This window comes from Megalobrama amblycephala, linkage group LG22 (assembly GCF_018812025.1).
Source record: "Megalobrama amblycephala isolate DHTTF-2021 linkage group LG22, ASM1881202v1, whole genome shotgun sequence".
NCBI lineage: Eukaryota > Metazoa > Chordata > Actinopteri > Cypriniformes > Xenocyprididae > Megalobrama > Megalobrama amblycephala.
Window position 1 is genome coordinate 4,769,547 of NC_063065.1, and position 16,912 is coordinate 4,786,458.

The 16,912-nt window shown below is 37.0% G+C and overlaps 1 protein-coding gene across 2 annotated transcripts in view; it reads left to right on the top strand.

Moving 5' to 3' along the window:
* Window positions 1-3,944: 3,944 nt before the first annotated feature.
* ift140 (intraflagellar transport 140 homolog (Chlamydomonas)) overlaps window positions 3,945-16,912 on the top strand; it is a 35,619-nt gene continuing 22,651 nt past the window's right edge. Inside the window, exons 1-19 of one of the 2 annotated variants that reach the window (XM_048175365.1) lie at window positions 3,945-4,132; window positions 4,742-4,899; window positions 6,029-6,253; window positions 6,344-6,465; window positions 6,695-6,837; window positions 6,914-7,089; window positions 7,227-7,318; window positions 7,432-7,538; window positions 8,610-8,749; window positions 8,883-9,086; window positions 9,352-9,424; window positions 9,531-9,622; window positions 9,767-9,894; window positions 9,976-10,093; window positions 10,201-10,322; window positions 10,430-10,568; window positions 11,732-11,863; window positions 12,022-12,057; window positions 12,190-12,410. In XM_048175365.1, coding sequence (XP_048031322.1) covers window positions 4,753-4,899; window positions 6,029-6,253; window positions 6,344-6,465; window positions 6,695-6,837; window positions 6,914-7,089; window positions 7,227-7,318; window positions 7,432-7,538; window positions 8,610-8,749; window positions 8,883-9,086; window positions 9,352-9,424; window positions 9,531-9,622; window positions 9,767-9,894; window positions 9,976-10,093; window positions 10,201-10,322; window positions 10,430-10,568; window positions 11,732-11,863; window positions 12,022-12,057; window positions 12,190-12,410 — 2,417 coding nt within the window. In that variant the 5' untranslated portion in view covers window positions 3,945-4,132; window positions 4,742-4,752. The remainder of the gene's footprint in view (window positions 4,133-4,741; window positions 4,900-6,028; window positions 6,254-6,343; window positions 6,466-6,694; window positions 6,838-6,913; window positions 7,090-7,226; window positions 7,319-7,431; window positions 7,539-8,609; window positions 8,750-8,882; window positions 9,087-9,351; window positions 9,425-9,530; window positions 9,623-9,766; window positions 9,895-9,975; window positions 10,094-10,200; window positions 10,323-10,429; window positions 10,569-11,731; window positions 11,864-12,021; window positions 12,058-12,189; window positions 12,411-16,912) is intronic. The other variant, XM_048175366.1, reaches the window with a different exon arrangement.

A 16,912-nucleotide genomic window follows, 5' to 3' on the forward strand; every position in this document is an offset into this window, starting at 1 on the left:
ATATCCTAAAGAGCATTTTGCACTCATGTGAAAAGCCAGCAGGGTAACCAAATCCAACAAGACTGTAACAGGTTACCGAAATCTGTTACTCTACACTATTTCACACAGGATGGCTTTATTTTTATGCAAATTCACTCTGGTGATTTCTAATCTTCTCTACTTTATATACTAGAAAGCATTTTAGTCTGATATGAACAGTAGCAGATATGCATCAGGGTCACCAAATCCTACAAAGCAGCATAACAACTTACCAAAATCTGTTGCCCACCACTATTTCTTCCAAAATGGCATTAATGTTACCCAAATCCACTCTGGTGATGTCTAACCTTATCTATTTACTATCCTTAAGAGCATTTCACTCTGATGTGAAAAGCAAAACACAGGGTCACCAAATTCGACAAGACAGCGTAACAGGTTACTGAAATCTGTTACCCCCCTTTATTTAACTTAGAATGGCTTTATTGTTACCCAAATTCACTCTGGTGATGTACAATCTTCTCTATTTTATATCCTAGAAAGCATTGTGCTCTTATGTGAAAAGAAACAAACATACAACAGGTCACCAAATCCGACAAGACAGTGTAACAGGTTACCAAAATCTGTAACTCTACCAAAATCTGTTACCCACTACTATTTCTTCCAGAATGGTTTTAATTTTACCCAAATTTACTCTGGTGATGTCTAACCTTCTCCATTTGCTATCTTAAAGAGCATTTCGCTCTGATGTAAAAAGCAACAGACATACAGCATGGTCACCAATCCAACAAGACAGCGTAACAGGTTACCAAAATCTGTTATTCTCCACTATTTCACACAGGATGGCTTTATTGTTACCCAAATTCACTCTGGTGATGTACAATCTTCTCTATTTTATATCCTAAAGAGCATTTTGCTCTGATGTGAAAAGAAACAAACATACAACAGGTTACCAAATCCAACAAGACAGTGTAACAGGTTAACAAAATCTGTAACTCTACCAAAATCTGTTACCCAGTATTATTTCTTCCAGAATGGTTTTAATTTTTACCTAAATTCACTCTGGTGATATTTAACCTTCTCTATTATATATTCTAGAAAGCATTTTGCTCTCATGTGAAAAGCAACAGACATACAGCAGGGTCACCAAATCCAACAAGACAGCGTAACAGGTTACTGAAATCTGTAACTCTCCACTATTTCACACAGGATGGCTTTATTTTTACACAAATTCACTCTGGTGATTTCTAATCTTCTCTATATACTAGAAAGCATTTTAGTCTGATATGAACAGCTGCAGTTATACAGCAGGGTCACAAAATCCTACAAGGCAGCGTAACAACTTACCAAAATCTGTTACCCACCACTATTTCTTCCAAAATGGCTTTAATGTTACCCAAATCCACTCTGGTGATGTCTAACCTTATCTATTTACTATCCTAAAGAGCATTTTGCTCTGATGTGAAAAGCAAAACACATACAGCAGGGTCACCAAATTCGACAAGACAGCGTAACAGGTTACTGAAATCTGTTACCCCCCTTTATTTAACTTAGAATGGCTTTATTGTTACCCAAATTCACTCTGGTGATGTAAAATCTTCTCTATTTTATATCCTAGAAAGCATTGTGCTCTTATGTGAAAAGAAACAAACATACAACAGGTCACCAAATCCGACAAGACAGTGTAACAGGTTAACAAAACCTGTAACTCTACCAAAATCTGTTAGCCACTACTATTTCTTCCAGAATGGTTTTAATTTTACCCAAATTTACTCTGGTGATGTCTAACCTTCTCCATTTGCTATCTTAAAGAGCATTTCGCTCTGATGTAAAAAGCAACAGATACAGCAGGGTCACCAATCCAACAAGACAGCGTAACAGGTTACCAAAATCTGTTATTCTCCACTATTTCACACAGGATGGCTTTATTGTTACCCAAATTCACTCTGGTGATGTACAATCTTCTCTATTTTATATCCTAAAGAGCATTTTGCTCTGATGTGAAAAGAAACAAACATACAACAGGTTACCAAATCCAACAAGACAGTGTAACAGGTTAACAAAACCTGTAACTCTACCAAAATCTGTTACCCAGTATTATTTCTTCCAGAATGGTTTTAATTTTTACCTAAATTCACTCTGGTGATATTCAACCTTCTCTATTATATATTCTAGAAAGCATTCATGTGAAAAGCAACAGACATACATCAGGGTCACCAAATCCAACAAGACAGCGTAACAGGTTACTGAAATCTGTAACTCTCCACTATTTCGCTCAGGATGGCTTTATTTTTACGCAAATTCACTCTGGTGATTTCTAATCTTCTCTACTTTATATACTAGAAAGCATTTTAGTCTGATATGAACAGCTGCAGTTATACAGCAGGGTCACAAAATCCTACAAGGCAGTGTGACAACTTACCAAAATCTGTTACCCACCACTATTTCTTCCAAAATGGCTTTAATGTTACCCAAATCCACTCTGGTGATGTCTAACCTTATCTATTTACTATCCTAAAGAGCATTTTGCTCTGATGTGACAAGCAAAACACATACAGCAGGGTCACCAAATTCGACAAAACAGCGTAACAGGTTACTGAAATCTGTTACCCCCCTTTATTTAAATTAGAATGGCTTTATTGTTACCCAAATTCACTCTGGTGATGTAAAATCTTCTCTATTTTATATCCTAGAAAGCATTTTGCTCTTATGTGAAAAGAAACAAACATACAACAGATCACCAAATCCGACAAGACAGTGTAACAGGTTAACAAAACCTGTAACTCTACCAAAATCTGTTACCCAGTACTATTTCTTCCAGAATGGTTTTAATTTTACCCAAATTTACTCTGGTGATGTCTAACTTTCTCCATTTGCTATCTTAAAGAGCATTTTGCTCAGATGTGAAAGCAACAGATACAGCAGGGTCACCAATCCAACAAGACAGCGTAACAGGTTACCAAAATCTGTTACTCTCCACTATTTGACACAGGATGGCTTTATTGTTACCCAAATTCACTCTGGTGATGTCTAACCTTATCTATTTACTATCCTAAAGAGCATTTTGCTCTGATGTGAAAAGAAACAAACATACAACAGGTCACCAAATCCAACAAGACAGTGTAACAGGTTAACAAAACCTGTAACTCTACCAAAATCTGTTACCCACTACTATTTCTTTCAGAATGGTTTTAATTTTACCCAAATTTACTCTGGTGATGTCTAACTTTCTCCATTTACTATCCTAAAGAGCATTTTGCTCAGATGTGAAAAGCAACAGATACAGCAGGGTCACCAATCCAACAAGACAGCGTAACAGGTTACCAAAATCTGTTACTCTCCACTATTTGACACAGGATGGCTTTATTGTTACCCAAATTCACTCTGGTGATGTCTAACCTTATCTATTTACTATCCTAAAGAGCATTTTGCTCTGATGTGAAAAGCAACAGACATACAGCAGGGTCACCAATCCAACAAGAAAGCGTAACAGGTTATCAAAATCTGTTACTCTCCACTATTTCACACAGGATGGCTTTATTGTTACTCAAATTCACTCTGGCCATGTCTAATCTCCTCCACTTTATATCCTAGAAAGCATTTTAGTTTGATGTGTACAGCTGCAGATACTAGCCTGGGTGCCAGCCCGAACCCCGCCCACAACATTTTTTGGACGGGAAGTTCGTTCACATTCTGCCTAGAATATGAGTATGACGAAGTCAGGCTAGCAGATACAGCATGGTCACCAAATCCGACATGGCAGTATTAAAGGTTACCGAAATCCGTTACCCCCTATTCCTCCAGACCAAACACTTTTCAAATATCTAATGGGTTGGTGTGTTGATTGTTGACGGCAAACACATATTATCAAGTCCGATTAGATGTGTTCTGACTCTGAATCACATGTGCTGAAACCAAAATACTAGCCATTCTACTCGCTTCACCTCATTGGTTGAGACGCTACGCCCGCGTTCAGCCCCGCCCCTTCGCGCTTCTTCCCCTTGGCGTTGTCTGGGCAACCGAAAAAGACGCTTCACGGCTAAAGGCGCGTCGTAAAACTCGAAGGGCTAATTTCATTTTTTATTGTCAAAATCATACATATGCTGCGCGAAAAACACAAGGTCATAACGGCAGTGCTGAGTGGAAGAGGTCTCAGGTAAATTATTTAAACAGTCGTTATTTGAAACGTTTTTAAAGCGGCAGGCCTCGGTGTGGATTAGCTAACACGGCTAGCGCTAGATTTACTAACATTAAACAGATGTAAACAACATTCACCATTACGTTTCGACAATGACATTAAAACAGCACAAGATATTGCCACAACTGTTCCTCCAGCTTTAGAAACGCATATTATCTACAACTTTATCAGAGCAGCAAACCGTTAACTTTGAGGAGTCACACCTATGTAGAAATACCATGTTTTTGCTTATAGTAACATGCTAGTACCATGATTTTCGATACTACCTTAAAGAAAACATTATGTTAAGTACACTATATTACTATTTGAATACCACAGTGTATGGATATGGTAAACACACATTATGTATCAAAATACCATGGTATCACCTGATTCCTTCAGTGTACCATAGTACCACCACATTACTTTAATGTTTGTGCAGTTAGCCACACTAAATCATCTAGAGAGTGATTTTTGTTTTATATTGTAGTTGTCATATTTAGGTTCTCAATCAGTATTATCAATATCAGATGACTGCTGTTAGATGTGCTTTATGATATTAATACAGTCTACTAATTATTTTCACAGATCTGTGAGTCATGGCTGTGTATTTTGATCATCGTGTGGAGGCCCCTGACAGCAGTGGAGCAGCGGTCCTCGTCTCATGGCACTCCAGTGTGTGTGTGCTGGCCGTGGGGTCTGTGAATGCCTCCACCGGTGGCTCCGTGGATCTTTACCTGCAACAGGTGTGAGATGATCTCTGTACACCATCACTGCTTGTTAATGCATTCTGTACAATGCTTAGACAACTTTATAATAATATACATTTTCAGCAATATATACACAAAGTTTGGGTCGGTAAGATTTTTAAATGTTTTTGAAATATGTCTCTTACTAATAATACTTCATTTATTTGATCAAAAACACAGTAAAAATAGTAATATTGTGAAATATTATTGCAATTTAAAATAACTATTTTCTATGTGAATATATTGTAAAATGTAATTTATTCCTGTGATCAAAGCTGAATTTTTAGCATCATTACGACAGTCTTCAGTGTCACATGATCATTCAAATTCATTCTAAATCATTCTAATACCGTATGCTGATTTGCAATATTGAAATCAGTTGAGCTGCTTCAAATTTTTGTGGAAACTGATATACTATCATTCAAAAATGTGTGTATTAAAAAAAAAAGCACTTTTTTTTTTAAAGAAACAAGTACAGGAAGGATGCATTAAACTGATAAAAATTGACAGTAAAGACATTTATAGTGTTACAAAAGATTTAAGTTTGAAATAAATGCTGTTTTTTTTTACTTTCTATTCATCAAAGAATCCTGAAAGTATCACAGTTTTCACAAAAATATCAAGCAGAAAAACTGTTTTCAACATTGATAATAATAATAAAATTGAGCTGCAAATCATCATATTAAAATGATTTCTGAAGGATCATGTGACACTGAAGACTGGAGTAATGATGCTGAAAATTCAGCATTATCATCACAGGAATAAATTAGATTTTAAAATATATTTAAATAGAAAACAGTTATTTTAAATTGTAATAATATTTCACAATATTACTGTATTTTTGATCAAATAGATGCTGCATTGGTGAGCATGAGAGACAAAAACATTAAAACATCTTAATTATTCCAAACTTTTGATCGGTAGTGTATGTGTTGTTTTATCATTTCAGTCCTAACCTAACTAAACAAATAGTTTTACACATTATTTAATAGTTAACCAGAGATTGCTCTTTTCAATTTGAATGTTATATTTTATAATAGATATCTAAACCTCTTCTATCATGCAATAGTGTCAGTGATGACTTTAATGTGCTCTGTAATGTCTGTGTGTGTGTTTGTGTCATCAGGGGGAGCATGTTGAGCTGTGTCACGTGGAACGGGGATTCAGCCCTTCGTTGTTGCAGTGGCACCCGACTAAACCCCTGCTGGCTGTGGGGTGGGAGACGGGCGAGACCATTCTCCTCTCACACCCCTCCGGAGAACACACACCCCTGCCCAACAACACACACACCGCCTGCATCACAGTGCTGGAGTGGAGCAGTAACGGCAGCAGACTGGTCACGGGAGATCAGGTCACACACTTTCACCTTCATTGCGTATAATATATAATAACTGCTTATGTTTGAAGTTGAGCTGAAATTGTGTGTATGTGTATTTTGCAGGCAGGTGTAATGGCGGTGTGGAGAGTGGACGCTAGAGGGAAACTGCAGGGATCTCCTCTGATTAAACATGACTACAGTAAACCATTGACCTGTTGCATCTTCAGACCTCCACCGCCTGCTGAGTGAGTCTCAGTTAACATCACATCAATATCATGATGATTTCTGAACAGTTTAGTGTCAGGAAATGTTCTTCTAGCTGGACTAGAGAGGACGTTTTGAGTTGTATTTCAATTAAATTGCATTTGAATCATTACTATGAACTTATTGGATCTTTGACCTTAGTTTCCATTGTGAAATGTAACATTTACATGTAAATGTATTGAATGTGAATCTTCCATTTAATATCTGTAGGGATGTGGCGATGCTGGCCCGTGCTGCTGTTAGCGGGGATGAAAGCGCTCTGGACATGTTTAACTGGAAGAAGAGCAATAAAGGAGCAGCGTTTGCACTGGGATCACAGGAAGGACTGGCCTTCTACATCAGTACAGCTGATGGTGAGAGACGGCAGGACGTTTATGATGACGTACAGTCGCTCTGTGTTTGTTCTAACTGTGTGTCTGTGTGTTTTAGGGAGCGTGTTCAGCGTGGATGAGCAGGCGCGGAGTGTGGCGTTGCTGTCCGTTGAGAGTGCGGTACAGAAGATGTGGTACTCCAAGAGGAGGGCCGTTCTTGCCGTGGTGACAGAATCACTGCTGCTCTCTCAGTTCACTCTTGGGCCGGAAGGGTTCGCTGAGGAAATCAGTAAGGTAACAGCCAATCAGATAACACCTCATATACAAGGTTTTTATGAAAATAGACAATCAGATCGCAAAATCCAGACAAGCATCAGATTTTTGAATGGTTTTAGTTTTAGTTAACTATAATAACCCCGGTGTGTGTGCAGGTGAAGCTCAGTAGCAGAGGTGGGCAGCACTCAGACATTGTGTGGACAGAAAACGGTTTGCTCATCACAGCATCAGGAGAACAACACATCAGGTTAACATCAAATTTTAGTCTTCTGTGTGGTTTTACAGTATATATTAAAGTATATTATAGTTTCTCAACAGATGCCCTGAAATGTTCTGATGGTGGTGTGTATGTTTGTGTAGGTTGTGGGATGTGGAGTTGGACGATCATTACGCTCTATCGCTGGATGAGTCTCTGGGCTTTGAGAAAGGAGAGCTGCTCAACTGTGTGTCCTTTTGCACTTCTAAACGTAAGACTTCCACTGTGACAACTCTATCTATCTTTATATGTGATTTATCTGAAATAGAAAGCTTTTGTAACATTATACACTACTGTTCACAAGTTTGGGGTCTAAGAATTTTTTTTTTTTGGAAAGAAATTAATACTTTTATTCAGCAAGGATGCATTAAATTGATCAAAAGTGACAGTAAAGACATTTATAATGTTACAAAAGATTTCTATTTCAGATAAATGCCGTTCTTTTGAAGAATCCTGAAAAAATTGTACACAACAGTTTTCCACATTGATAATAATAAGAATAATAAGATGTTTCTTGAGCAGCAAATCAACATATTAGAATGATTTCTGAAGGATCATGTGACACTGAAGACTGGAGTAATGATGCTGAAAATTCAGCTTTGATCACAGGAATAAATTGCATTTTAAAAAATGTTCAAATAGTTATTTTAAACTGTAAAAATATTGTATTATATTATTGTTTTGCTGTATTTTTGATCAAATAAATGCAGCCTTGGTGAGCAGAAGAGATTTTTTTTTTTCTTTTTTCTTTTTTTTTTTTAAAACATTAAAAAATCTTGCCAATCTAAAACTTTTAAACAGTAGTGTATATTGAATTATGTTTAATGTTCTTACCACATTTGCAAATACATTTGCTATGCCAAAACTTGTGTTAAATATACAAAATTTTGTTAGATTTTGTGCAAAAGCAAGAAACAAAATATTCTGCCATTTTATTTATCAAGTAAATGTAACTTTTTTTAAGGATATTTAGATATCTTTACTAAAAAAAATCACAAAAGTATCACATTTGATAGAATGAGTTCATGACCTGGTAAAGCACTGTACTAGCAACGCTAAGGTCAAGGTTTGATTCCCAGAGCGTGCATGTATACTGATAAAATGTATAGCTTGAATGTGCTGTAAGTACCTTTAGATAAAAATATTATGTAAATATGAGCATGATTTTATACTCACTACTTGTTTGGTGTTGACATTCTTGACTTGCAGCCTTATATGTTTCATGGGATAATAAAATGTATATGTTATTTTATTCAGAACTAAACTGGATCTTCATTTGCAGAAGTTCTTGCGGCAGGTACCAGCAGGGGTCGTGTGGCTCTGTGGCACATGGTGACAGTGAGTGATCAGAAAGGAGACTCAAAAACACAATGGAAACTTCAGACACCAGCAGAAGTGGAAGGAAACATCACACAGCTACAGGTACTGCACCCTTCTGAGGTATATTCAGGGTTATTTCAAATTTAGGGAAAAAAAATTATACTAATAATGTATATAAACTTATTATAAATATAGCACGTCTGAAGTCTCTCTCCCCGTGTCTTTCTGTATGTAGTGGGGCTCGAGTTCTCATCTGTTGGCCGTCTGCAGCAGCAGTGGTGTGGTGATTCTATCAGAGCATGTGATGTGTTCTCATTACAGCCAGCAGATGGCAGCAGTGCAGCTCACGCCAACACACCTCAGCCTGGCCAACTTCAACACCAACACACACATCACCTTCCACACAGACACACACATCAGAGCCGTGCAAGTCACCAAGGTAACACATTCACACAGAAGCTTTTAACACAAAGCCCTTTTCTAGTCTTTCCTCATTCTAATTATCACCTCATTCTCAAAACATAATGATTTTACCATTACCATACAAGATGATATGATGATTGTAGACAGTCTTTTTTATTGCCAGGACCAGTGAAATTTATTTCCACAATTTTCGTAGAACAAGAAAATAAATGTATACATAAAATAAATAAATATTACTATTAAAAATTACACATTTTTCTACATTATTTTTGTTTATACAGGATATGGTTGCAGTGTGGAATGGGAAATATATCACAGTGTACGAGCCATCAGGGCAAACACTACACAGCACAGGTACTAATACATCTTGACGGATGTGCAGCACCACACACAATCTGGACCTATTTATATGTCAGTGCAAGAGTCATTTTCTGATGAATTCTGTTGTTTTTTTCATTAGGTTCTTTCCAGTGTGAGTCTGCTGCTCTTGCATTACATGAAGAAAACATTTATACCATAGAACCCAACCGCGTCCAGATCCGCACACCACAGGTACGCACACACACACTGACCTATAAAACAGAAGTGATGATCATAAATACACTCTCCACCCACGTCCACATTCTTTAACATATGAAAATACACACTGTACTGTACACAGTGAGTGTTCACATTTCCAAATTTGTGTGTGTGCAGGGCACCGTGAAGCAGTTGCTGGTGTTTTCTGAAGCAGAAGGAAACCCGACACTGCTGAGTGTGTGTGGATCTTACCTGGCTGTGGGAACAGATACGTCTCACGTCAGAGTGTTTAACCTCACACGCAGGTAAACACACACACACTCGATTCTACACAAATATGTTTAAATGTATGTATGTGTGTATAATGTGTGTGTGTATGTGCACAGGGAGGCTAAACCCTTGGGCGTCACAAAGAACCTCTGTGAGCTCATTCCAGACCTGGGCGCTCTGAGATCAGTCAAATGCAATGCCAGCGGCAGTCAGCTAAGCGTCCTCATTACACAGGTACAAAAAAGGCAATTCTTAAGATAGATAGATAGTATCTATCTTAATTTGTAAGTGCAGGTTTTGCCAATGACTCTCGTCTAAGAAAAATGTTTTGTTCATCGTAGGTGAACGGGCGGCCAGATAACAAAGTGTATTTCTATGACATCGAGCTGGACACGCTGTCTTACTTCGACTTCTTCACAGGGAGGCCAGAGAGCAGTCTCGCACAGTCCGACGACAGTCAAAGGTACCGTGAGACGACATGTTAGTTTGCGTGGTCTCACAGGAACTGAGATGATGGAAGTGCATAAAATAAGCAAACTTTCATTGTGAAAAATTTTATTTAATTTTAAGAACTCAATGTGAGGGGGAGTTGGCCGCCCGCTGCCCTGTTTCTCAGTTCTGGGACGAGAATGAGCCACGTCTGTTTGTGTGTGAAACAGTTCCTGTGAACTCTGACCTCCTCAGCAGCAGCAAATCACAAACAGAGAAGGTAAAATACAACATGATAATAAATATGATTATTGTTAACTGGGCTCAGCTCTACATGTATTTCCTTTTTACAATTTTTAAAATGTTTAAAAAATATATTTTTTTTCATATTCTCATATTTATAATTTCTATATATTCATAAAAAACTTTTTAAAAATGGTGTACAGTGCTTCCCACAGGTTTGAAATATCCTTGCGGTGGTAGCCGGGCGGAAAATCTTATTACCTATGGCACAAAAATGGTCTACTACATGTGACAAACAAATAATGTGTGATTTTTAACAGTATTTTTATTTATTGAAATTAATTTCAATAGATTTTACTAGTAAAATTAGTAAAATGAATAATATATGTGTCAAATAATGTTCTTAGTCTTTTCTTCCTGTGGGGGAGACTACAATAATTTACTATGAATTAAATGGAAATCAAATTAAATACAATTTATTGTGTAACCAAAATACCAATAATGCCCAGAAGAAAAAGGAAAAACTTTTAGTTACTTTGACTTTTTACTACTAGACCTTTAATTATAAACAAGCCCGAAATACACCGGGACTCTTATTTTGAAATGTCTGTACTATTGCAGGCTGATCCTTCAGATTCTTACAACCGTATAAAACATTTTATATAAAGGCCATGAAGTAGACATTGTAATAATTCATCAACTTGAGTTCATTAGCAATCGCTTGGCATAAATCTGCGCTTTTCATTGATTGAGAATCACTTTGAAGCAGTCTGAAGCGCTGTTGTGCGAGCTTGTAGAACGCCTTGTGACTTTGCCTTGTGACTTTGCAAAATGCAGCGCCCGTGGGAATGTTAGTGGGAGTAAACAGTTCTGACGCACACATAATGAGCAGGTACGAAACTGCTAGCTATTCGATCGCGGATGGTTTCATTATCTTGCGCTGATATAAAAATATAAGAGGATAAAAATAATAAAAGCAAAAATGTGTCTCCAAATATACTTGGGCGGCCGTTATTATACATGGGCGGCCCGCCCAAGTAAAGTCTATGTGTGGGAAGCACTGGTGTATTTTGATTTTCTAAAAAACTATGCATTTTTAGAATTTTTTTCCTCTGGTTCAAAGCAGATCTTTATGCATTATGAGGGCTAAATAAGTGAGTTAAAATATATAATTTTATTTATTTATTTTTTTCGTGGCAGGAGGACGTGATGGTGGTGATGTTCTTTGTGACACAGGAACATGGTCTCCTCCTGCAGGACTCGCAGCCCAAACCAGCTACGCTGCTCTCTCTACTGGCTCTAGATACACCGTATTACTATTATATTTGTAAGGTACAAACACACAGGAACCCTTCATTCCTCTCTTCCTGCTTCTCTGTGAATCTGTATGCATCTCTATTTCTCACCTCTTTACATACATTTTTCTGTATTTCTTGCATGCATTGCTTTATTTCTCTTATTTTCATTCTGACTGTCCTGCTGCTGTTAAGCTCTTATTTCGGAGGGGAGGACTCGTTCTCCCTGATGTGAGTACCATCACAATCATCCATTTGATCACTCTTTCTCTTTTCATTCATCCTTCTTAATTTGTTTCAAAAAGAGTGTTTGCGTTTTGATAAAGGTTTATCGTTAATGGATGTTTCTCTCTGTCCTGTCAGCTGGGCGAGGATGGAGATCAGGGGCAGGTGGTCTCGACTCCTGCCGCCACGCCCCAGCTGCCGTCGTCGTCCCCTCAGATGGTGGTACGGCGAGCCCTCCGAGACTTTGTGGGATTGGAGAGCTGTGAGAAGCAGACCCGAGACGCCATGCTGAACTTCAGCTTCTACCTCACTATAGGGGACATGGATGAAGCATTTAAAGCCATCAAACTCATCAAGAGGTACATGTACTCATGCACTCACATCTTAGCAGAGAAATGAGGTTTATCAGTGTTTGGGCTTTTGAGTTGATCAGGGCTGATCCGTGAACTTGTGACCTTGATCAAGATACAACCTCAGGTTATTCCAGAACGACACAACCTATAAGAAGTGTATGTGTAACCATTTTAAAATCATAAGAAATCAGATTTCACACTTAAAAATGCTTTTACGGACAATTTTTTCAGTCATCTGTGCTACTTTTTTACTTTTCTAAACATGCTAATCAGATGTCTTGGACCATTGAGCTATGTCTCACTGCTTTTCAGCATCTTGTGCAGGAGTACCACATTTCAAGACGCCATGTCAGGTTAAAAATAGTTTAACTTTTAAAACCATGCCTTGTTTTCCATTTAACAGTGCCACGGCTCTGCTGTCAAACTGTTGCGTGCCGTCTCGTTCTACTTCAGATGTCAGCACTTATTTTTTGTACTTATCAAAGTACTGGTACTTTTGTACATATCAAAGAGTAGATGAGTGTGTTCTTCAGTATATGAGAGTATTAGTTTGTGTGATAATAGATGTTTTGTTTTAAAACCTAGTGAGCTGCCAACATACACAGCATTTTTGAGAATCATATGTGTGTCGAACATGAATTTAATGGCCAAAAACTACTGAAGTGGTAGATTCTGGTATGTATAGAGTGGGATGATTTTGCTGATTACTCAAAATCAGTGTTGTTATTGTTAAAGGGATAAATGAAAATTCTGTCATTAATTACTCGCCCTCATGTCGTTCCAAACTCGTAATATTTTCGTTCGTCTTCAGAACACAATTGAAGATCTTTTTGATGAAATCTGATGCTTCAAAAAGTTCATAAAGAGATTGTAAAACTAATCCATATGAATTGAGTGGTTTAGTCCAAATTTTCTGAAGAGACTTGATCGTTTTATATGATGAACAGACTGAATTTAGGCTTTTATTCACATATAAACATTAATCAACGCAAACATCAGTTGTGGTAAACGGAAGCTCAAGCATGTGTGAGAACCAATGAGGTTCTCATTCTTCAATGAGGTTCACACGTTGATGATGATCTCGCGCATGAAGCAGGTTTGGATGAGCTTTTGTTTATGTTCTCTGATCAATGTTTATATGTGAATAAAAGCCTAAATTCTGTTAATCATATAAAGTGATCGAGTCTCTTCAGAAAATTTGGACTAAATCACTCAATTTATATGGATCTTAACTTCAGAAAATCTTAAATCTTAAAGGTGCCCTCGAATGAAAAATTGAATTTATCTTGGCATAGTTAAATAACAAGAGTTCAGTACATGGAAATGACATACAGTGAGTCTCAAACTCCATTGTTTCCTCCTCCTTATATAAATCTAATTTGTTTAAACGACCTCCGAAGAACAGGCGAATCTCAACATAACACCGACTGTTACGTAACAGTCGGGATCATTAATATGTACACCCCCAATATTTGCATATGCCAGCTCATGTTCCCAACATTATGAAAGGCATTAGACAAGGGCAGCCAGTATTAACATCTGGATGTGCACAGCCGAATCATCAGACTAGGTAAGCAAGCAAGAACAATAGTGAAAAATGACAGATGGAGCAATAATAACTGACATGATCCATGATATCATGATATTTTTAGTGATATTTGTAAATTGTCTTTCTAAATGTTTCGTTAGCATGTTGCTAATGTACTGTTAAATGTGGTTAAAGTTACCATCGTTTCTTACTGTATTCACGGAGACAAGAGCCGTCGCTATTTTCAGACTTGCAGTCTGTATAATTCTTAAACACAACTTCATTCTTTATAAATCACTCCAACAGTGTAGCATTAGGCGTTAGCCACGGAGCACAGCCTCAAATTCATTCAGAATCAATGTAAACAATATAACAGTATACAATACTCACATAATCCGACGTATGCATGATGAACACTTTGTAAAGATCCATTTGAGGGTTATATTAGCTGTGTAAACTTTGTTTAGGCACTGTTTAAGGCAAGCGCGAGCTCCGTGGGCGGAGAGCACGAGATTTAAAGGGGCCGCACAGCATAAATCGGCTCATATTTAATGATGCCCCAAAATAGGCAGTTAAAAAAATTAATTAAAAAAAAATCTATGGGGTATTTTGAGCTGAAACTTCACAGACACATTCAGGGGACACCTTAGACTTATATTACATCTTGTAAAAAAACGTTCGATGGCACCTTTAAATTACTAAAATTAAATATCAATTAAAATAGAAATATATATATATATATATATATATATATATATATATACTAATAAAAATGACAAAAGCACAAAACAAAATTACTAAAAATTAGACTATAATATGTTGGCCCATCACAACTAAAGTCACTTGCTAGGTTTTGAAACACAAATATTCTACCGAGTCACTGTGAGTGAGTGAAACATCCTCTATGTTCTTGCCTGCTTGCATTCTGGGTGTATGTGGAGGACGTGCAAGATGGCACGCTTACCATCTACCATCCTTTACAGTGAAAAGGCAGATGTTATGTAAAGCGATCTTCATCATAAAAATGATTTACTAATGATAAATGAGGTGACTGTGAGCCGTACATTTATACTGTATGTGTTGTCATTGGTTTCAGACACACAAAATGCAATTTCCCAGTCATATTTCCAGAGAGGATATCATGATCTAAACAGACACACACACACACACACACACACACACACACACACACACACACACACACACTACTGTCTCCCTGTTCAAATCAAATACACAGAAGTGGCTTTTGGGAAGGGTGTGTGGGTTTTATGTTTATAATGGGAATTGTAATTGTACTTTGCGTGCTTGTAAGGTTACTGATGTTTATATGTAGGTATGTGTAGCGGCTTCCCAAAAGACGCCTGTGTGTATGAGAGCTCTACCGTGAAAGACACAGATTTCCATGACTGTATGGGGTGTGTGTACTGTACATTCCGGCTGTATTGTTTTAGTTCATTTTAGCAACAGATGAAATGCGGAGGAAAGGAAAGGAGCTTGAGCTGAGTGATCTATTGATGCCTATCTTTAACAATCACATTCTCAAGAACTGTGACGTATCCCTGTTTGAGACACTTACTGTCAGAATTGTTTAGCATTTCACCTTTTGAAGGTTAGTTCAAAAAGTGAATATTCGGTCACTAGATATACACCTTCTTATAATTTTAAACCTGTATGACTTTCTTTCTATACAATAAAAGCAAGTGATCAGAGGCTGTGAAGCTCCAAAAACAATTAAAAGGCACCTTAAAAGTATGATAAAACGATTTTCCTAACGACTTGTGTGCTATATTCCTGTAAGTAATACACAAATATATTCAATATGGCGTATCAAGATACATAATAAATGCAAGTCATTTCACCATGCCGTGTGTGAATGAGGAGGCAAGATTTAAGAATTACAACAGAAAGGAAATTTTTAAGTACATTTCGGGCTGTTTCTCACACAGAGCTATTGTATGACTTTAAAAGACTTGGAATATAGTGCACATGTCACATGCACCACTTTTATTAAACTTTTTGTCTTATTTGGAGATCGACAACCTCTGGTGACTTCATGTTTTCACTGTATGGGAAAGAGCAAGTGTGAATACAGTAAAATACAACAAACAAATTGACCAAAGCTGCTTTCTAGATAAATGATCAATAAAATAACTAAGAATAAAAAGCAGAAATATCAGCACACCTCATACATTCATGTAGTTCATATGTATATATTTACATATGCAAATATGAATTATATGAATGTATGATGTGTATATATACAGTTCCATTGGTAACACGTCAGTATAGGGAACACATATTTACTATTAACTAGAACGTTTCCCTCAATCAGCTCCTAATTTACTGCTTATTAATAGTTAGTAAGGTAGTTTTTGTAGCGTTTCAATTTTGGTATTGGCAGGATTAAGGGATGTAGAATATGGTCATGCAGAATAAGCCATTAATATGTGCTTCATAAGTACTAATAAACAACCAATATACTAGTTATATGCAAACTAATAATCAACTAGTTAAAAGTGAGAATTGGACCTTTAGCGTTCCATTTAGTCTTAAAAAATACAGTAAAAACTGTAATATTGTTAAAATTATTACAATTAAAATAACTGTTTTCTATTGTAAAAGCTATATTGTAAAATGTAATTTATTCCTGTGATCAAAGCTGAATTTTCAGCTTCATTACTCCAGTCTTCAGTGTCACATGATCCTACAGAAATCATTCTAAAATGATGATTTGCTACAATTATTATTATTATTATCAACAATATTTTTTAACATTAGCTTCATGTTATCATAATTCAAGTGTCAGTCTGGAATCAGGGGGTCACCGCAGAGTGTGTGTGTGTGTCTCCATTCATTTCCTCTCATTCAGACTGTCCTTGACTCTGCTCACTGATCTCACACACAGACACACACACACACACACACAGTCAATCCCAGAAAAACCCTTTTGTGTGTTGAATGGCTTTGTTTATTACTTCAA